Source organism: Kogia breviceps, chromosome 5 (assembly GCF_026419965.1).
Source record: "Kogia breviceps isolate mKogBre1 chromosome 5, mKogBre1 haplotype 1, whole genome shotgun sequence".
NCBI classification, from domain to species: domain Eukaryota; kingdom Metazoa; phylum Chordata; class Mammalia; order Artiodactyla; family Physeteridae; genus Kogia; species Kogia breviceps.
The window spans coordinates 54,319,737-54,340,145 of record NC_081314.1 but is presented as its reverse complement, the minus strand read 5'-3'; the positions used below and the strand labels follow the sequence as shown (position 1 = coordinate 54,340,145).

General features: G+C 42.2%; 1 protein-coding gene across 1 annotated transcript in view; it reads left to right on the top strand.

Moving 5' to 3' along the window:
- The window catches only part of SLC7A14 (solute carrier family 7 member 14), a 122,209-nt gene extending 102,259 nt beyond the window's left edge, over nucleotides 1–19,950 (top strand). Inside the window, exon 8 of the mRNA XM_059064834.2 lies at nucleotides 12,975–19,950. Within this exon, the coding sequence (XP_058920817.1) occupies nucleotides 12,975–13,297 (323 nt within the window). The 3' untranslated portion in view covers nucleotides 13,298–19,950. The remainder of the gene's footprint in view (nucleotides 1–12,974) is intronic.
- Nucleotides 19,951–20,409: the final 459 nt, after the last annotated feature.

The window sequence follows — 20,409 nt, the reverse complement described above, 5'->3', positions numbered from 1 at the left end:
TGCACCGCTGGTGGGAATGTAAATTGATACAGCCACTATGGAAAACAGTATGAAGGTTCCTTAAAAAACTAAAAATAGAACTACCATATGATCCAGCAATCCCACTACTGGGCATATACCCTGAGACAAGTATAATTCAAAAAGATACATGTAACACGATGTTCACTGCAGCACTATTTACAATTTCCAGGACATGGAAGCAACCTAAATGTCCATCGACAGATGAATGGTAAAGAAGATGTGGCACATATATACAATGGAATATTACTCAGCCATAAAAAAGAACAAAATTGAGTTATTTGTAATGAGGTGGATGGACCTAGAGTCTGTCATACAGAGTGAAGTAAGTCAGAAAGAAAAAACAAGTACCATGTGCTAACGCACATATATGTAATCTAAAAAAAAACGGTACTGATGAACCTAGTGGCAGGGCAGGAATAAAGATGCAGACATAGAGAACAGACTTGAGGACACAGGCGGGGAAGGGGAAGCTGGGACGAAGTGAGAGAGTAGCAGTGACAGATATACACTACCAAATGTAAAATAGATAGCTAGTAAGAAGCAGCTGCATAGCACAGGGAGATCAGCTCTGTGCTTTGTGACCACCTAGAGGGGTGGGATAGGGAGGGTGGGAGGGGGCTCATGAGGGAGGGGATATGGGGATATATGTATACTTATAGCTGATTCACTTGTTGTACAACAGAAACTAACACAATCTTGTAAAGCAATTATACTGCAATGAAAGTTTTTTAAAGAGTCAAATTGAAGAAAAAAATAGTACTAGTACATGTGCCATATGATTCAAAGTAATAATTAACACTTATATAGCTCTTGCTACATATTAGCCATCATTCCAAGGACTTTCCTTATGTTAACTTATTTAATCTGCACAACCACCTGCATTTCACAGATGAGGAAACTGGGGCACTTGACTGAGGTCACACAGTTAGAATACAGCAAAGCCAAATTAGAACTCAGATGTGTAGGTCCAGAGTCCATGATCATAACCACTATACTAAAAATGTAGTATATGAATATAAATAACATATAAATAAAGTTTGAGAAATACTGACACAGTCCACCACTTCCCCACTTCTCCCTCTCTCAACCTTACAGATAAGTAAACTGAACTTCCAAGAGGTTAAATAACATGCTCAAGGTCAACAGGAATAACAGGAAGTTATTCATAGAGCTATTACTACAATCCAGAATCTCCACACTCAGATCTGGGGCTCCTACCTACCCACCAGGGTGCCTCTGAACAGACCTTCTTATTTGCTCAGAATGTTTGATATGTAATCTGTGCAGATTAACACATAACATCAGGGCTGGTTCCATGGGTGGATGATCTGCGCAGTCACACAGGGCTCTGCCCTTGGCTTAATGCTCTGCTGCTATCTTCTTGAATTCTTAACAATTTTTTAACAAGAGGCTCCATGGTTTCATTTTGCACTGAGACCTACAAATTATGTAGTCAGTCCTGCATATTATCTATGTTTCTGGAGAACCAGAGGAATTTTGCAAAAGTGATGAGGTGGCAGGAAACCACTGCCTATGGTGTTTGTTTTTTTTTTTTTTGGTTTTTCTGATACAAAGCTAGACTTTATTTGAATTTTTTTTTAATGTTAGCATATCTAAATTCATATATGTAATTGGTTTACAGTTTTTGTTTTAATTTTTATTAGAGCATAGTTGCTTTACAATGTTGTATTAGTTTCTACTGTACAGCAAAGTGAATCAGCTATATGTATACATATATCCCCTCTTTTTTGGATTTCCTTCCCATTTAGGTCACCACAGAGCATTGAGTAGAGTTCCCTGTGCTATACAGTAGGTTCATTAGTTATCTATTTTATACATAGTATTAATAGTGTATATATGTCAATACCAATCTTCCAATTCATCCCACCTCCCCCTTTCCCCCTTGGTATCCATGTTTGCTCTCTACATCTGTGTCTCTATTTCTGCTTTGTAAATAAGATCGTCTATACCAATTTTTTCAGATTCCACACATATGCATTAATATACCATAGTTGTTTTTCCTTACTTCACTCTGAATGACAGTCTCTAGGTCCACCCACATCTCTATAAATGACCCAATTTCATTCCTTTTTATGGCTGAGTAATATTCCATTGTATATATGTGCCACATCTTCTTTATCCATCCATCTGTCGATGGACATTTAGGTTGCCTCCATGTCCTGGAAATTGTAAATAGTGCTGCAGTGAACATTGTGGTACATGTATCTTTGTGAATTATGGTTTTCTCAGGGTATATGCCCAGTAGTGGGATTGCTGGATCATATGGTAGTTCTATTTTTCGTCTTTTAAGGAACCTTCATACTGTTTTCCATAGTGGCTGTATCAATTTACATTCCCACCAGCGGTGCAAGAGGGTTCCCTCCACACCCTCTCCAGCATTGATTGTTTGTAGATTTTGTGATGATGGCCTTTCTGACTGGTGTGAGGTGATACCTCACTGTGGTTTTGATTTTCATTTCTCTAATGATTAGTGATGTTGAGCATCTTTTCATGTGTTTGTTGGCAATCTGTATGTCTTCCTTGGAGAAATGTCTGTTTAGGTCTTCTGCCCATTTTTGGATTGGGTTGTTTATTTTTTTTGATATTGAGCTGCATGAGCTGCTTGTATATTTTGGAGATTAATCCTTTGTCCATTGCTTCATTTGCAAATATTTTGTCCCATTCTGAGGGTTGTCTTTTCGTCTCGTTTATGGTTTCCTTTGCTGTGCAAAAGCTTTTAAATTTCATTATGCCCCATTTGTTTATTTTTTATTTTATTTCCGTTACTCTAGGAGGTGGGTCAAAGAAGATCTTGCTGCGATTTATGTCAAAGAGTGTCTGCCTATGTTTTCCTCTAAGTTTTATAGGGCTTCCCTGGTGGCGCAGTGGTTGAGAGTCCGCCTGCCGATGCAGGGGACACGGGTTCGTGCCCCGGTCTGGGAAGATACCATGTGCCGCGGAGCGGCTGGGCCTGTGAGCCATGGCTGCTGAACCTGTGTGTCTGGAGCCTGTGCTCTGCAACAGGAGAGGCCACAACAGTGAGAGGCCCACGTACTGGAAAAAAAAAAAAAAAAAGAGTTTTATAGTGTCTGGCCTTACATTTAGGTCTTTAATCCATTTTGAGTTTATTTTTGTGAATGGTGTTAGGAAGTGTTCTAATTTCATTCTTTTACATGTAGCTGTCCAGTTTTCCCAACTCCACTTATTGAAGAGGCTGTCTTTGCTCCATTGTATATTCTAGCCTCCTTTGTCAAAGATAAGGTAACCATACGTGTGTGGGTTTATCTCTGGGCTTTCTAGCTTGTTCCACTGATCTATATTTCTGTTTTTGTGCCAGTACCATAGTGTCTTGATTACTGTAGCCTTGTAGTATAGTCTGAAGTTGGGGAGCCTGATTCCTCCAGCTCCATTTTTTACCCCTGAAGATTGCTTTGGCTATTCGAGGTCTTTTGTGTTTCCATACACATTGTAAAATTTTTTGTTCTAGTTGTGTAAAAAATGCCATTGGTAATTTGATAGCAATTGCATTGAATCTGTAGATTGCTTTGGGTAGTATAGTCACTTTCACAATGTTGATTTTTCCAATCTAAGAACATGGTATATCTTTCCATCTGTTTGTATTATCTTTGATTTCTTTCATTAAGTGTCTTATAGTTTTCTGCATACAGGTCTTTTGCCTCCTTAGGTAGGTTTATTCCTAGGTATTTTATTCTTTTTGTTGCAGTGGTAAATGGGATTGTTTCCTTAATTTCTCTTTCTGAATTTTCATTTTTAATGTATAGGAGTGCAAGAGATTTCTGTGTATTAATTTGTATCCTGTGAGTTTACTAAGTTCATTGATTAGCTCTAGTAGTTTTCTAGTGGCATCTTTAGGATTTTCTATATATAGTATAATGTCATCTGCAAACAGTGACAGTTTTACTTCTTCTTTTCCAGTTTGGATTCCTTTTATTTGTTTTTCTTCTCTGATTGTCGTGGCTAGGACTTCCAAAACTATGTTGAATAATAGTGGCGAGAGTGGATATCCTTGTCTTGTTCCTGATTTTAGAGGAAATGCTTTCAGTTTTTCACCATTGAGAGTAATGTTTGCTGTGGGTTCGTCATACGTGGCCTATATTATGTTGAGGTAGGTTCCCTCTATGCCCACTTTCTGGAGAGTTTTTATCGTAAATGGGTGTTGAATTTTGTTGAAAGCTTGTTCTGCATCTATTGAGATGATCTTATGATTTTTATTCTTCAATTTGTTAATATGGTGTATCACATTGATTGATTTGCGTACATTGCTTTTGGAGTCAGACAGCCCCAAGTTCAATCACAGCTCTGCCACTTGCTTGTGACCTTGGGAAGTTCACTTAACTCTATTGGGCCTCAGTTTTCTCATCTGTAATAGTGCAGATAATTCTTTAGCCTTGATCTAGTTGCTGTTTGGGGCTTAAATAAGAAAATATCAGAGAAAGCAGTAAGAAATATTGTTTTGCTGCCTTTCTTTTAAAAAGCTAGAATGATTCATTGTCTCCCAGACTAGCTATCACATGCCAAAGTACAACATGAACCTGTTCTGACTCAGGCTGCATTCCCAGTTATCAGGCAGAAGAAAACTCCCAGAGAACCTTTTGTAATCTTGCTGATAGCACAAACTTCAAACTAGCTCCAGAAACTGATACTCCTTGGCATGGGAGGATGCCACCCTGCAGCTTGGGCTGTGCAGACAGAGGGCAATGAAGCCTGCAGTTTAAGAAGCACCCAACTGGTGCTTAAAGCTCTCTTAGGTAATTTTAATGTGCAGCCAGGTTTACAATGATCTAGAACAGTAGTTCTCAAAGTGTGGTCCCAGACCAGCAGCATCAATATTATGTGGAAATTAGTTAAAAATGAAATTTCAGAGTCCATCCCAGACCTACAGACAGAATCAGAATCTCTGAGGGCAATTTAGATTTTAACAAGCCCCCAAGGTAATCCTGATGCATGCTCAAATTTAGAGCCACTGATTTAGAGAGAAGAATAAGAAGACATTAGCAAGAAGGGCAGATAATTTAATTAGAAAACTCCCTATTTGGGGATATATAAAGTACATCCATCCCACAACCCCAAATTGGCTTGTAAAATTTTTAACTATCTTGTAGAATAAATATCCCATCTCTAAACAGCTGAGCCTCCAAAATGTCAGATAATTCTTCTTAATCTCTCTATTCATAATAAAAGTTTCCTGGGGAGAACAGTAGAGAGATTTCTAAATGGAGCTTCTTATGAAACTTCTGCTACTTTTTAAAAAGACTTACAAGGTTAGGCTGAGTCATAACTTGATAATCTTCTTAAACACATTTTTTTACCCAAATTTCTCTAAATGAATCTTAATTACAGCATTTTTGTAACAATGTTTTGCTAAGCTTTTGACCTTGAGAAGAGCACAACTTACAGCGAGAAACGAGGCACGGTCCTAACTAGACACCTTGCTTATTTTCCTTTTGACAAGAGAAATAACACAAATAGCACATGTTTAATAATCCCCAACAAAATGAACACAAAGCGGCCTTCATCTACGTTTGCTCTTCGATGATGCAGTTTTGTAAAGGAATACCTCAGGGGTTGGCCAGAGGCTCAGGGGATATGAAACTAGGAGGGACCAGTAAGAACACTATACAATGGTACTTTCAGGCATGTCTCAGGTCTACTGGTCCCTGTGGGCCTTTACTGTAAATGAATCATCTGTTAGACCAGCTGTGGGTGCCCTTACTCTGGAGTCTGTCAAGTTTTCATTTGGAATTTTTTCAGTCCCTCTGAGGAAAACAAATTACCGTCTATAGCTTTAGAGAACAGACAGGACTTGTGATTTGGGCAATGGCCCTCATAAATCCTGTACTAAACCATCACTATCCCAAAGAGAAGGCATACTTTACGGTCTTCACCTGAGCTCTCATCTGACATCCTATTGGAAACTGACCCAAAGCAGCCACTGTGATGAAGGGAAGAGGAAGGAGAGAAGGGGGAAATGAATTCGACCTGAGAGGGCAAGATAAACAAATTCCTGATGACAGGTCCCATAAAGAAGTTTGAAATTCTCCTTGAAGGAAACAAGAAAACAACTGGCAGCTTCAACATCAAAATCATGCTCAGAAGAGCAAGAAAAATCACGGAGGCCAGAGTGAGGATGGCCACAGGGCCACGGTGATTCCAGGAGGGAGGGAGGGAGAGGTGAATCGTTCAGCAGCTGAGGCTGCCTGCTGGCAGAGGTGCTGGGCTACAGAGGGAGACACCTGGCTGAGAATGAAAGGAGAGGAGACCACGGCAGTGGAAGGCCCTGGAGCGGGTGTGTGCCGCGCACCCTTAACAGACAGCGCTGTGCAAGAGTGGGTGATGGGCTTCTTTCCCTCAGTGTTACATTTGTGAGATTCACCCGACTTGTGCTTGTAGTTTTAGTTTGTTCATTCTCCTTGCTGTCTAGCATTCCACTGTGTTGATATACCACAATGTATTTATCCATCCTAGTGTCCATGGATATTTAGCATGTTTCCAGTCAGGGCTGTTAGAAGCAGAGCTGCTACAAACATTCTTGTGCATGTTTTCAGTGGACACACAGACACATTTCCCTTGGGCTTCTGTTGAGTTAGAGGTGGAACTGCTGGCTTGGATTACTGGACTTCTTAATATGTCTTTAGACAAGACTGCATTCTGTCTCACAGCCATTACACTCAACAAATAACATGAGGGTCTCCAGCTCCATTTTGCAGGTGGGAAACTGAGGCATAAAGAATGTGACTTTGTGTTAGATCAGCTGCAGGGCCAGAAGAGAAGATCCCCCGGTCCCCATTCCATCCTGAGCTTGCTCTTCCTGGCTACACCATATTAAACAAAACTTCCTGTTATTACAATCAACAGGGCTCGTGAGTATTTTAAAAATAACCAGCAAAGTGGGAGCTGGTGGGAATTGTGCTGGATGGGAGGCCACCTTCTCATTACCATCTTCATTTCTGCATTGGCAAGTGTCTGTTTTGGAAAGTTGATCCCAGAGTAGTAAAAATTAAAAAGCCTCCGGGCATAACAAAGTGCCTCGTTACCTTCAGCGGGCAGGGCTTCCTGCTGGAAAGCGAGCCCCAGGAAGAGGCTGCTCCACCCAGCCTGAGATCAGGTGGCCCACCTCTTTTGGCCCTGAGCCTGGATCCATGTTCAGAGGACAGGAAGCTCCTCGGGGACTCCAGAGGTCAGGGACCTTCTTCATAACCTGAGCTTGTTCCTGCAGGATTGGAAATCTGTCTAGACCCAGGTCACCCAGGCTCTTTTCGGCATTGAGTGTTTGTTCTGGATTTCTCCCATATGATTCAGAGAACCCCCTACCCCTACCCCTCTCACTTGTAGCTTTGAGGTCATTTGCTTAATTTGCACAGGATGGACTGAGACAAGTGGAGTAAGTAGGTGTTTCGCCAGCTGACACTGAGGTGCCCTGAACTCGTGAAGGCAACTTGGCATCCCGAAAAGCTCTCTGGAGCCCCCTGGGTAGGATGGGAGCAGCCCTCCATTTAGACTCAAGAGATGTGAGTTCTGGTGCCATTTCAATCCCTGCATATTGCACACTTCTTAACTTCTCTGGGATGATGGACGAGGAAGTGTGTTTGTATAAAGGGCCTTCTGGGGCTTCCCTGGTGGCGCAGTGATTGAAAGTCCACCTGCCGATGCAGGGGACGCGGGCTCGTGCCCCGGTCCGGGAAGATCCCACATGCCGCGGAGCGGCTGGGCCCGTGAGCCATGGCCGCTGAGCCTGCGCGTCCGGAGCCTGTGCTCCGCAATGGGAGAGGCCACAACAGTGAGAGGCCCGCATACCAGGAAAAAAAAAAAAAAAAAAAAGAGGGCCTTCTGATCATAAGGTATTGTTACATAAAGAAAGCCCGTTCAATTGCTGAAGGCATGATTCTTCATCTTGTCTAGCCCGAACCTCTCAGGCTAGACAAGGTGAAGACAACATGGCAGGCATATTCTCCACCCGGGAACTTCCGTCCGGAAAAGAAGCCAGAGCCTCCCTTTGAATATGTCCCTTCAGCGCAAACAGCCTCTCACGGGACTCATTGCCATTACTGGGTGTCCAGTACAGCCGTGTCTGCTGTTAAACTATTGAAACACGACTGTGCCTGCTGCTAACTAGTCACTGCCTTGAGTGCTCCCTCCCCTCCACGACCCAGCAACTAAAAAAATAACTCCAGCCCAGCAGCGGGGGCCTCTAAGACGCTGCTCCCACACAAAAGCTGATTCCCTTCTGATTTTTAACATCACACCTGCCTTTCATTCATTCAGATATCAGATGTATAACTACAAAGCAGTGGATCTAAGTTTTTATGGAACTGGAGAATTAAGTGCCCAAATAGAATAAGTAATATTATCTATCAATCAGCCATCTTATTCTTGAGGCTTGGTTCCAAATGACTTCTGGCTTTTGCTAAAAGCAAATCTACTTTCAAAAATTAAAACTTTGCCATCTGTAAGGGTTTACAAAAGAGTAAACCCAATCCCAGTGACAACCTAAATGACAGGATCCAAAAACTATTTCAAGCAATGATAGCGTCATTGGAATAAGTGTATAGATTCAAAAAGTGAAGAGTTTATCCAAACATAATAATTTGGGGAAATTTTAATGCTGCTGGATATCAGATGATATTAAGGAATTATTTAAATAAATTTCTTTTTTAAAAATAAATTTATTTCTTTATGTATTTTTGGCTGCATTGGGTCTTCGTTGCTGCATGCGGGCTTTCTTTTTAGTTGTGGCGAGCGGGGGCTACTCTTTGCTGTGGTGCGCGGGCTTCACATTGTGCTGGCTTCTCTTGTTGCAGAGCATGGGCTCTAGGCACACGGGCTTCAGTAGTTGTGGCGTGAGGGCTTCAGCAGTTGTGGCTCACGGGCTCTAGAGCGCAGGCTCAGTAGTTGTGGTGCACCGACTTAGTTGCTCCGCGGCATGTGGGATCTTCCTGGACCAGGGCGCTGTGTCCCCTGAATTGGTAGGCGGATTCTCAACCACTGCACCACCAGGGAAGCTTGATATTAAGGAATTACGATCAGTTTTTAGATGTGATAATGATACTAAGTTAAGGTTTTTAAAGGAGTCTATTTTATAGATACATACTGAAACATTTACAGATGCAACAGGATGAAAGGGATTTGTTTCAAAATAATCTAAAGACAAAGTGGTAGGGGAGTGGGTGTAGGGAAGGAGCAGGCTAGTGATGAATACATAGGCTTTTTTATACTATTCTCTCCACTTCTGTATGTTTTAAATACTTCAAAAGTAAAGTTCAGCAAAATTGTTTCCAATCAGTCTATACCTCCCAGCCACCCCTGGTAGGTGGGAGAAATAACAATTGAAAGCAGCCTGGATTAGGACATGGAGGACCCGGAAGGATCCACAGTCCGAACACTACCTAAACACTGACTGTGTAGCTGTGCAAAGTCCTGTATTTCGCCTTGTGCCGCCGTTTCCAGCCTGTGAAACGCACATAACCTTAACCTACACACACACACACACACACACACACACACACACACACACACACACACACACCATTCTGAAACAGGCCAGAAGGAGTCTTAACAAGGCAACATTTGTAAAACATTTTGCGTTCCTTGGGAGAAAGGTGTGACATAAAGGATGCATCACTGTAGGACCTCAGCACCCAGAGGGGTTGTGTGAAGATTTGTTCAGATAATTCAGGATTCCCAGAAGCTCCCCACAGATTTTTCAGAAACGACCTCATGCTTCCTTCTCTAAGCCAACTGAAAAAAAGGAGCAGAAACAAAACACCCTGCTTCTACACAGGAGGCTTTTAGCAGCTCTGTTTACTCCTCCAACACAAAGCCCTTGTTTATGTGTGACAGATGGTAATACATGTTTCTCTCTTCTCTCCACCCCCGCTCATTTGTTCCCCTCTGTTCCTTTGTCCCCCTCCATTCCTCCTTTGCTCTAGTCCTTCTCTGCCTCACACCACTTTTCCTGAACTGATTCAAGGGCCAGGGACAAGGATAAAGGCAGACAGGACACCAAGCCCTAGGAGAACGCATGTGCCCAAGCCAGCTATTCATGCTGTCAGGCAGATGCACACAGTCGATTCTTGCTTCACAGCACTCATATCTGAAATGTATTTTTGAAGACAGAGTGACACACCTTTGAAACTGTAGGGGGCTCAGAGCAAACATTAGAAGGCCCATAAATATTTATGCGGTAGGTTTCCATGGATTGCTTTCCCAAAGTAATCACAGTCGACACATTTGCATACAGACACACACACACACACACACACACACTCACACACATACTCGTGTTCCTTCCAGGCCCAGGCACTCCCCAGATAGAACCTAACCTTGCACCAAATATTTTTCTGCTAGGCACAGTCCATAATGCAGCAGTGGAGGGGGTGTGAAGGGCTGAATAAGCTAAAGCCTTCTCTCTATCCTCATGGAATGCTGCTGTTGTCCCTCACAGACCCAGGCAAGTGACTCAGTCTTTCCCAGCCTCCATTTCTTCGTCTGTAAAATGAAGGTATTCAGATAGGTAAATGACATAGACTCTCTTCCAGCTCTAAATATCTATGATTCTATTAGTAATCACACCAAGGCTCCCAGAGAATTCCCATAAACCGATCTACCTGACACCCCAATACTTGGTGGGGACAGGGGAAGGTTTGTCGGAATAGATGTCAAACCAGTGCTCAGATGATGACCCGTATAGTACAGAAGAGGGAAGCTAGGGGCAAAGGGGGAAAGAAAAAATGGTATTAAGTTCAGTAGGGAAATAACATGCTTTATAAATAGGATCCGAGAAGGGGATCAAAGAGGAAAGAATTGATGTAATAGATACCAAGCTGAAGGAGAAGACACGCTTTGGCACCTGCCTGTATGTCTAAGAGAAAAGATAGCAAGAAAGAAAAACGGGGCATAAGGAGGTGTGTGCCTGATGATAAACTCAGTCTCCTGAAACAAACATGCTTGCAACAGAGGCATTCTCCAAGAAGCAGCACGCTGGCCCTTTTAAGAGAGGCCTCACACAAGGATAATAACTATCCCCCATGGCCACACCCACCCCCAGACAAGAAAGAGTAAAGATCCATGCTCAGAAAAATTGAAGTCGCTATTTCAGAATAGCTACGTCTGCAAATGATTAACTCCAGGATTTACTACCAATTAGGACTATAAATCTCTGTTTACTTTGGCTCCTGGAAAGTTGATTTCACTGGGGGATGGGGTGGGGGGGAGAAATACAAGCTTAAAAAGACACACTGCAAATTCAAAAGGAAGCAGGATACCTCAAGCACCAGAGCGGAAGGCAGGCTTCACCTCGTGGTTCTAAGCAAACAGCCCAGCAAACAGCCCACAGGGCTAGCAAAGTCAAAGAGACTAGTGCCACCGAGAAGAGGGCGTTGGGGCCTGGAAGGAGGGTGCATAACTGAAGGGCCCCCAGCGGCCAGGCCACAAGATGGCCAAAGTTGGCAGTGAAGACTGCGCATCAGGAGTTGTTTTTTTCTGGCCACGTCACGCAGTTTGTGGGATCTTAGTTCCCTGACCAGGGATCGAACCCGGGCCCATGGCAGTGAAAGTGATGAGTCCTAACCACTGGACCGCCAGGGAATTCCCACATCACGAGCTTTAATGTTCCTGATCTCAGGGGTTCTCAACCTTGGCTGACCACTGGAATCACCTGGGAAGCTTTAAAAACACCTACGCTTGGGTCACGCTGCAGACCAATTAAATCAGAATCTCTAGAGGATGAGGCTCAGGTATCAGGATTGTGCAAAAACTCCCCAGGTGACCCTCCAGGTGCAGCCACGGTTGAGAACCACTGCTTATCTCGTTTCCTCCTCACAGCAACCCCAAGGTATAGGTACAATACTCTCATGGTTTCATAGAAGAGAAAGCTGAGGCACAAAGAGGCTCAGTAACTGGTCCAGGGTTACACAGCTAATAGTGACAGAGGCATGATTTGAACCCAGACCTCGCACTATTAACCATCATGCCCCATGGCCTCCAAGGCTACGGTTCTCAGCGTTCCAGGCCCTGAGCCTTCATGGGCTTTTCAAGGTAGAAAATGGGGTCTCTCAAACTATTTTCATATATCTTTTCCTAAAAATTCTAATAGAAATGAAACATTTGCCCATATTAATGCTACGTATTAACTAGAAAGGCAGGTTTCTTTCCTTCGCTTGGAATGAGAAGGTTGCACTGGACACTGCATGCTTATCAGGAGTTCTCATTCATGCCTTCAACAAACATTAAGTGCCAGTTTTCTGCAGAGTCTATAAAATAGAACCACCCTGTGCAGATAAGCACACAACAGATATCCTAAGAGCATGCACTAGACACTGTGAGAGTCCACAAATGAAAGTGGACAGCTGAGTGGCAGTAATGTATGATGACTTTGGTGAGTGAAAAATGGCAAACTAAATCGTAGGATCATATATGCATGTTGCTACGTGGTGAAATAAAAGATGGGGTCCCTAAGTGCAGGTATGGGATAATAAGATGCTATGAGAAGGTTGGGAATACACTGCTGGTGATCTATAACTATTTAATCCAGAGTAGAAAATGCAAATTCCTGGCTAGCACCTACATGAGTACAGTGAGCTAGATGTCAACAGGGGAGGGGGGACTGAGGTGACCTCAAGAGCCCATATCCTAACTAAAGAGGCAGCCAGTTCTCACCTCCAACCAAACGTCTCCATATCGGAATATGGGTACAGTGTTGTCAGTCCTTCTGACTATTTTAGGGGAAGCTGTAAATATGGGTTGCTTAATGCAAGATCTCCCAATTTTTAAACAGCATCTAATTCGAGTCTTTTCAATACACTGTATAGACCAAAGAAAACACATCCAGCGCCAGCTCTGCTTTCACGATTGAAAGTGAGCTCCCTGCTTGACCCATAGATCCCAAAGCAACTGCTTATCTCATCTGTGCTTCCCCCCCCACCTCCCACCTACAGGTATGCTCATTTATTTTGGGTACGGCATCTGGAACAGCACCCTGGAAATCAGCGCCCGAGAAGAAGCCCTGCACCAAAGCACGTACCAGCGTTATGACGTGGACGACCCCTTCTCAGTGGAAGAAGGTTTCTCCTATGCCACCGAGGGTGAGAGCCAGGAGAACTGGGGCGGGCCTGCCGAAGACAAAGGCTTCTATTACCAGCAGATGTCAGATGCACAGGCAAACACCCAGACGAGTAGCAAGGCGAAGAGCAAAAGCAAACACAAACAGAACTCAGAGGCCCTGATTGCCAATGATGAGTTAGATTACTCTCCAGAGTAGGAGCAAACACGCAAGAAATGTGTAGAAATGATGGTGATTTATTTTCAGTAACTTAACCTGTGGGCTAGAAGGTGGAAACGTCTTTGGCTCTCATTTCAAAAACCCAGCCTTCCCCAAGGTCAGTCCTCAGTCATAGCCTGTCATTTGCCACTTCTGCTCTTCAGGATAGTTCTGTCGAAAGGCTTAACCGAGGTCCCATAGTTGGTCCCCTTGTAAAAAACAAAAACAAAAAACAAAAAAACTAAACAAGAAGCTACAAGAAGTTCTGTCTTAGGTGCAACCATCAGAGCTGATGGCAGCAAACGTTTCCCAGGCCTTTGCTTTGCTGGTTGAATCTTTCCGCTTCTTACTAAGGCCCCAAGAAGCAGGGAGTAAACTTCTTGGACCACACTGAGGCTGCAGCTCCTCCTGGAGATGTGCCAAAGCAGGCAGGGGTGGGCACAAGGCAGCATTTCAACCACCTGAGACCACAAGGGCAAAGCTCTGTTCTCAGCATGCTGGGCTGAGAGCTGCTCCCTGAGGCCAGGTGGCATGTGGCACTTCCTCAGCAAGCCACATTTTGTCCTGAAATCTCACTAAAACAAATTCATGGAGATGCATGCCTCTTTTTCTTCACCAAGGTTCTCACAATCTCCCAACTAGAACTTTAGGACACAACAAAGGTCAGGGACTCTGAGATCATGACCCCAAAGATTTCAGACTCACCATAAAGCAGTCACGCAGACCCAATAATATGGTGAGAAGCACCATTAAAGCTCTACTTAAATGCCCAGAAAAAAAAAAAAAAAAACAACTGAATAACCATCTATTGCAGTGAAAGCCAGAAGGGCATTGGCAAAAATTAACTCTCTGTCATGCCTTCTCTTATACCAGACTCTAAGCTCCTGCTGATATGATGAAAGAGGGCAAAGTAGGAGCATGATTTCATGGCACTAGTATGCCTTGAAGAAGTAGGCTGTTTGTTTTATGATCAGATAAAAAAGCTTTACAAGGAGAAGTGACCCAGCCACTGAGATCACATTGCAAACTCTACTTCAGATTTCTAAAATTATAAATTCTGTAGTTTTTTGAGATATGCAACCACTTGATTGGTGGGTGCTTCTCTGAAAATAAAAATATTGAAGCACAGCTACTTAGTAACTGCATTCCATGAGATCACATTTCACTTATGAACCTTATTCCTCTGGAGTAGCTCACTTTTAGATGTGTATTTTTCCTGTTATTTCCCATTTCAGTAGTTTCACTGAAGCCCAGAGAAAAATCTGTTAAGGTCTAAATCTGGGCCACAGAGGGGCTCTTAAAGGTATTTTCTCTGAAACAAGCTGGAAGAGAACATTTACAACAAGAAAAAAACACATAGTCTATGTGTTCTAGTCCTGGGTTACAGGGATTCCAACACTGCCTTGAGATGTGCACGCATGTATGTGAAGGCACAATTTGGATCAAGCTAAAATCTTTGTAAGAATTTCCTGAAAGGGAGGCGCAATAGCAAATTCTTTGCTGTCTCTGTCTCTCTCTGTCTCCTGCATCTAGAGTTATGCCAAAAGTTTTCCAGAACATCAACTAATGTTTAAGTCTATTCTTTCTTAAAGGTTGAGGTTTGTGCCACCTTGGCATGTTTCAGGATTATCAACAGGAGGCAAAAGCACATTTTTATGCAAAACTAACACTAAGTTAGTTACCAAGTCTTAAGCAATGCGAATAAAAAGAAATGTAACATCTGTCCTTGGAGGCTCACAGCCCAGGGAACAAGCAGCACCAGAGCCTGATAAATGTAGATAAAACAATCGAACCTGACAAGTCCTCTTGGTTGATGCCCTGGGCTTTAACGTAATATTTTTTAAAAGATCAACTAAAACTAGTTTTTTTTTTTTTAAATAAACTGCATATCCCACCCATAGCCAATGTATGCCATTTAAATTCAAATAATTACTGTTTCCAGATCTTCTTTTTCATTCCTCTATATTAAGTGTTTAGAGCTCTGGTTTCCTGAGGTCATTTTTTCATTTTAATGTAATGCTTGGCAATGCCATTTTTCTCTCGCCTAAGATTAACCATAAACATACAGTGCCTGGTGTGTGAAATACATCCTTGGGGATTAAATTCGCTATCAGTAATTTCTGTGAAAACAAAGTTTCGAACTGGTTTTAGGACTCAACAAATCTGCCTAGTTTAAATATAATCTGTTAAACTTGAGATACATCCAGACAGATGGGATGGGGTTGCATTCCTTAAAAGTGTTCAAAGAGAAATATGAATGCAAAAATAACAAAATCTTAACGTGAGGTTAAGAGCTTCCTTTTACTAGTAAGGTGTAGGTATTAGCGTAACCATTGTCTGGTGGCAGGCGTATGCAGTTTCTGCAGCATGAGAAGAGAGAGGGCATGCTTTGGTAAACCCCGTTGGTACTGATTTCTTGAAGGCCTTCTCTAAACCACTCTCATTTCAGGAGTCATTTCTCACCAGTAGCATCTCTATATTTTTTTGAGCTTTGCTCTCATTATTGCTCTAAAGGTGATTAGTCATTTCACCAGTGACCTTGGCTTTTAAAAAAAATTAGTCAATATGATAGAAAAAGTTTTTCAAGATAAATAGACATGTTTCTGCCTCATGTTTCCCAGCCTCTGTGAAACAGTCCTAGATTTCACAATGCAGTTTTCAAATAACATTAGCCACTAGAATGATTATAGTAGCATTTCCTAATTAATTTTCTTAAGACCATATTTGTGGGGCCACGTTATAAGTAAGATCACCCTATAATTACCTCAGAAACTTAGCCCCTTGCACAGCGTCCAAGAAAGACCCATATTTTACTGAATCCTCTGTAGCAAGTGCTCTTTCAGTGAGATTTCATCATGTGGATTTATGATTTGGAGGCAATTACTTAATTTTTTTAAATTGTATGCTCTTTATTAGCACTCTGCTTCATTTCAAGAGGATTTCAGGTGGCTATAAAAATACATACAATACAGAAAGATTAAGTGAGGAACTGAGGCAAATAAAAATAGACACAGAAAGGATAAGACAAGGCTAGATGTGTATTTAGTGCACAAATGCAGAACCCTGACATGCATTGCTAGATTTGCCAATGAGGAGGCAACTTAAGAAATAATGGAATTGTTGGTAATGACAACAAGAAGTATTCCTGGATGATAAGAATATATCCTTCCCCATGAGGGCAGAGAATTGCAATACCATAATAAGCTTCAGAGCTAGATTTTACCAACTACATGTGCCTGGCATATAGTGGATGTGCAATAAATATCTGATTATCAGATGGATGGGTGGATGGATGAATGAAAGGAAAATGAAATATCATTTATTCAACAATTTTTTGTGGAGAGCTTATTATGTGCTGAAGGGGTTCAAATATCGAAAAGACCTCCCTCCACTGGAAAGATCATAGAGAATGCAGCCCTTGTGTTGAGCCTTGTGGGATGGAGAGCATTTTGCCAGATAGAAATGAGGGAGATGCTTGCCAGATGCAGTATCAGCATGAGCAAGGTGTAGACTGTGGCTAACAGCTGTCTCCTGACTAATAATTTGTACCGTGCCTCCTTCAAGGGAAAGCAAGAAGCTAGCTTGACAGGAGCACATGATTCGTATTTAGAACTGTAGGAAATAAAGCTGAGAAGGCCAAGTCAGGGCTCACACACAGATAGACGTGAATGTTGAACTGAGCTGACTGGCTCTCCTTGGGTGGGGCAGCAATGAGGAAATGATGAAAGTATGAATCAGGGAAGGCTGGACTTTAAGAAGCTGGGTCAGTGGCTTCATCTGCCTAGTAAGGAGCTAATAAATTACATACACACTCCAAGTTGATTTAACATACCTAAAGGGGGAAAATATCCATACTTAAAACAATGTATGATTCTTCCTTTGAAATCCTGTCTGATTTCATCAACTTAGGAGAAGTATAGTCATTTAACATGCGGACAGACTGCACAAAGTTATTCCCAGCCACTTTAAAATTTTCAACAGTAAATTTAAACAACCAAACCTAACAACATTTTATATCTATCTAACCTGAACAGTAAAACCGCAGCTCAAGATTTTACTCAACTTGAGCGTAAAGCCACTTTATGAAAGGAAAGGAATGATAGAATTAGGTCAAGAATCCATTTCTTCTTAGTAACAAACTAATAGCTAATCAAATGTCAACATAATGGTCATGATGAGCCTGTTTAATAAAAAGGGGGAAAGGTTGTTGAATTTAATGATCCATCTTTCTCTAGAACCTGTGGGTTGGTCAGGATACAAACCTAGTAATATCAGGGAAACAAAGCACAAACTCCTTCAAAGAAAAGTCTTTCCCCCATTCTGAAAAGAGTTGATGAACCTGAACTCCTTTACATCCCACTTGTAAATCTACTTTACAAGGGGGGCTACCTCTTCTCCGCATTATAAAGAGAAGCTACAGGAGTTTGAGAATCTGTCTAAAAGACTAGAGGAAATTGCTGTCCCCGTTCCCACTAGATTTTAGCAGGGCCGAGATGTCAGTGGAAGCTCACTGAGGGTCAGCCACAGCTGGGGTCAACTCACCGAGTCCTGGCGGCAGTTAACAGTCCTACTCTGGGATTTAAGCCCTCAGGCTAGTGCGCACTCCGAAGACCAGCTTAATTTCTTCTGCTGGAGGAAAGGGCGGAGCAAATTCGCCGCCCTCCAAATTCGCCATGTGGAATTCGCACTCCACGGTGTTTAGAACAAGACTTGTCCAAGAAGGTTTTTCTAGCTCAAATTTCCACGGAGCCTCAGTTTCTCCCATATGCATGCACCTTCCGCACGCTGAGGACCCACTGGCCTACTGGCAAAGCGAGGCGCCAACTGGTAACCAGTAGTGGCGCCGCTGTGAGACAGCCAATAATGTGTAAGTAAACAACGCGCAAGCGCAGGACAGCATCCCAACCCGCGGGTCTCGCCGCAAGCGGGAACGTGGATGCTGTTTCCGCAAAGGAGTTTGTATTTCTGAACTGGAATGGTGATGGGTAGCAGAAAGCCCTTTTCGTGTACAAATTTGTTAGTCCTGTGTCTACTTTTATTGTCTCTAAGATTTTTGAGGAGAGGCTCTTGTAATTTCCCGCCCCCCCCGGAGCAACTTCGTTTCTTAAAGGCTTTCCTCGTCTTGCCCGGCTTGAGTAACTCGCTCGTCGTTCTGAAATACCTAGGTACTTGCCATGTGCCATAACTTCTTCTCTAAGAAAATGTTTTCGTTTTTTAGGACTTAAAGCCCAAAAGGGATCAGTGGAAGTTTTGAAGACCATCAAAAGTGAACATATATTCTGTAGCATCAACTAAAATAGTGTTAGAAATCATTAAACAGTATGCTACATGCATGGAGTTAGAAAATTCACATTGGACCTTCACAAAGACAGCTTTGGGCTTGAAGTCTTCTGAAGGCAGGTAGCTATAACTTCTTATTCTATGAGAATGTTTAGTGCATTTTGATACAATAAGGAAAGAAAATGTCTTGATATTAGAACTAGGAAACAGGGGCAGCCTGGATTTTTTCATTAGGGACTCCCTCTGTGCTTTTTTTTCCCCCCCGCTTTCCTGACATTGACATTGGTGGCACTGACTAACGGGAATTGTGTGTCATGAGAATTTCCCAGGAAGTGCAGACTATGAAGGACTGTGTTTATTCTGAGAAGGGTATTCCCTGTACATCTCCTACAAATTGGTCGTGGCAGTTGCAGGTACTTTGTCTCACTCACTCATGCTTCCAGAGGCTAGACTCTACGGTGGAAATCATAAACACCCACCTTCCAAAGCAAAACCACAGTTAATGCTACGATGGCGCATAAATACCTCAACCATCTGGGCTGATAGAAGGGGCTGCAGGTGTTTTAAAGAGCAGCTATAGTCCTCATCCCATATAGGCACACCATCTAACCAGGACTCACATTCTAGCTTTTCTCACTGTGGAAAAGAAACGTTACTGTTTAATTCATATCCAAAGTTATAAATACAGCTTGTAAATTTTACTAACGTGTTTCATTTTTGTTTGGTCCTTGAGAGCTACAACTTGCTTTTCTGCAGATGGTAACTTGGTAACTTCTAGTGTTGTTCTCTGCTTTTTTTTTTTTTTTTTTTTTCCTTTTCTGGTATGAACTTGCTGTATTTGTTAAAGTTTGTTTTGTGGTTTCTAATTCCCATTGGTGCACTGTACAATGGGGTGTGTAGTGTCATGAAGAAAGAAATAATATGCAGCTATGTTATGAAGTGTGTTTTATTTTTAAATGACTGTGATGTTGACAATATATTAATTTATCAAGACACTAAGGGAAAATTCTAAATTTACCAAAATGTGTATATTTTAATAAATGCATAAAGCTTTATTGTGTGCCTTTAAATTTACAAATGGGTTTATAAAGAAAGTCAGAAACAAGTGTCTTACTATAAAATATCCATAATAATGTAAAGCTCTTACACAGGAAATGACCAACAGAAAAAAGAAAAGAAAAAGGAGCTTTCACGTATTTTGTTACCTTAACCAGTATCTGAAGTCTGCTACTTTCTTTCCATCCTAAAATGGAGATGAATAAGTGAATCTTGCCTTAAATGTTTCAATTGTCCTTTGTAGAAAAGCCAGATAAATGAGCTCATTTTTTGGAACTAATTGCATTATTGTGGAAAATTCGTTTTCAGAATAAAAATATTTTAAAAATTACAGCTAATCGACTATTAAAATTTAAATTTGAAGAAAGTGCCATCCTACCTTATAAAGTTCACTTTACTTCTGTGAAGAAACTAAAATTCCGCTTTAGCAGACTACTGGGAGAACGTGACGTGATTCCGTCTCCCTCTCACCATTTTCCTCCAACAAAGGTACAGGGCTCTCCCTGGGACCCTTCTCACTACGCTGCCTCATGAGTTACCCCATTCCCAGTTCCAACTCCCAGTCACAGCCACACACCACTCCGCCCTCGGCACCATGGAATATTCGAGTCATTGCCCTCCTTCATTTTTTGGACAAATTGCAGGAACATTACCTGCCTATAGTCTCAAACCCAAATCATGACAGTAGCATTCATTTATTTTACTTTTTGATGGCACAGGTAGTGACACCTGGAGAAAAGGTAGAGGGGCGTATCAGGGTCACATATTGCCCACAC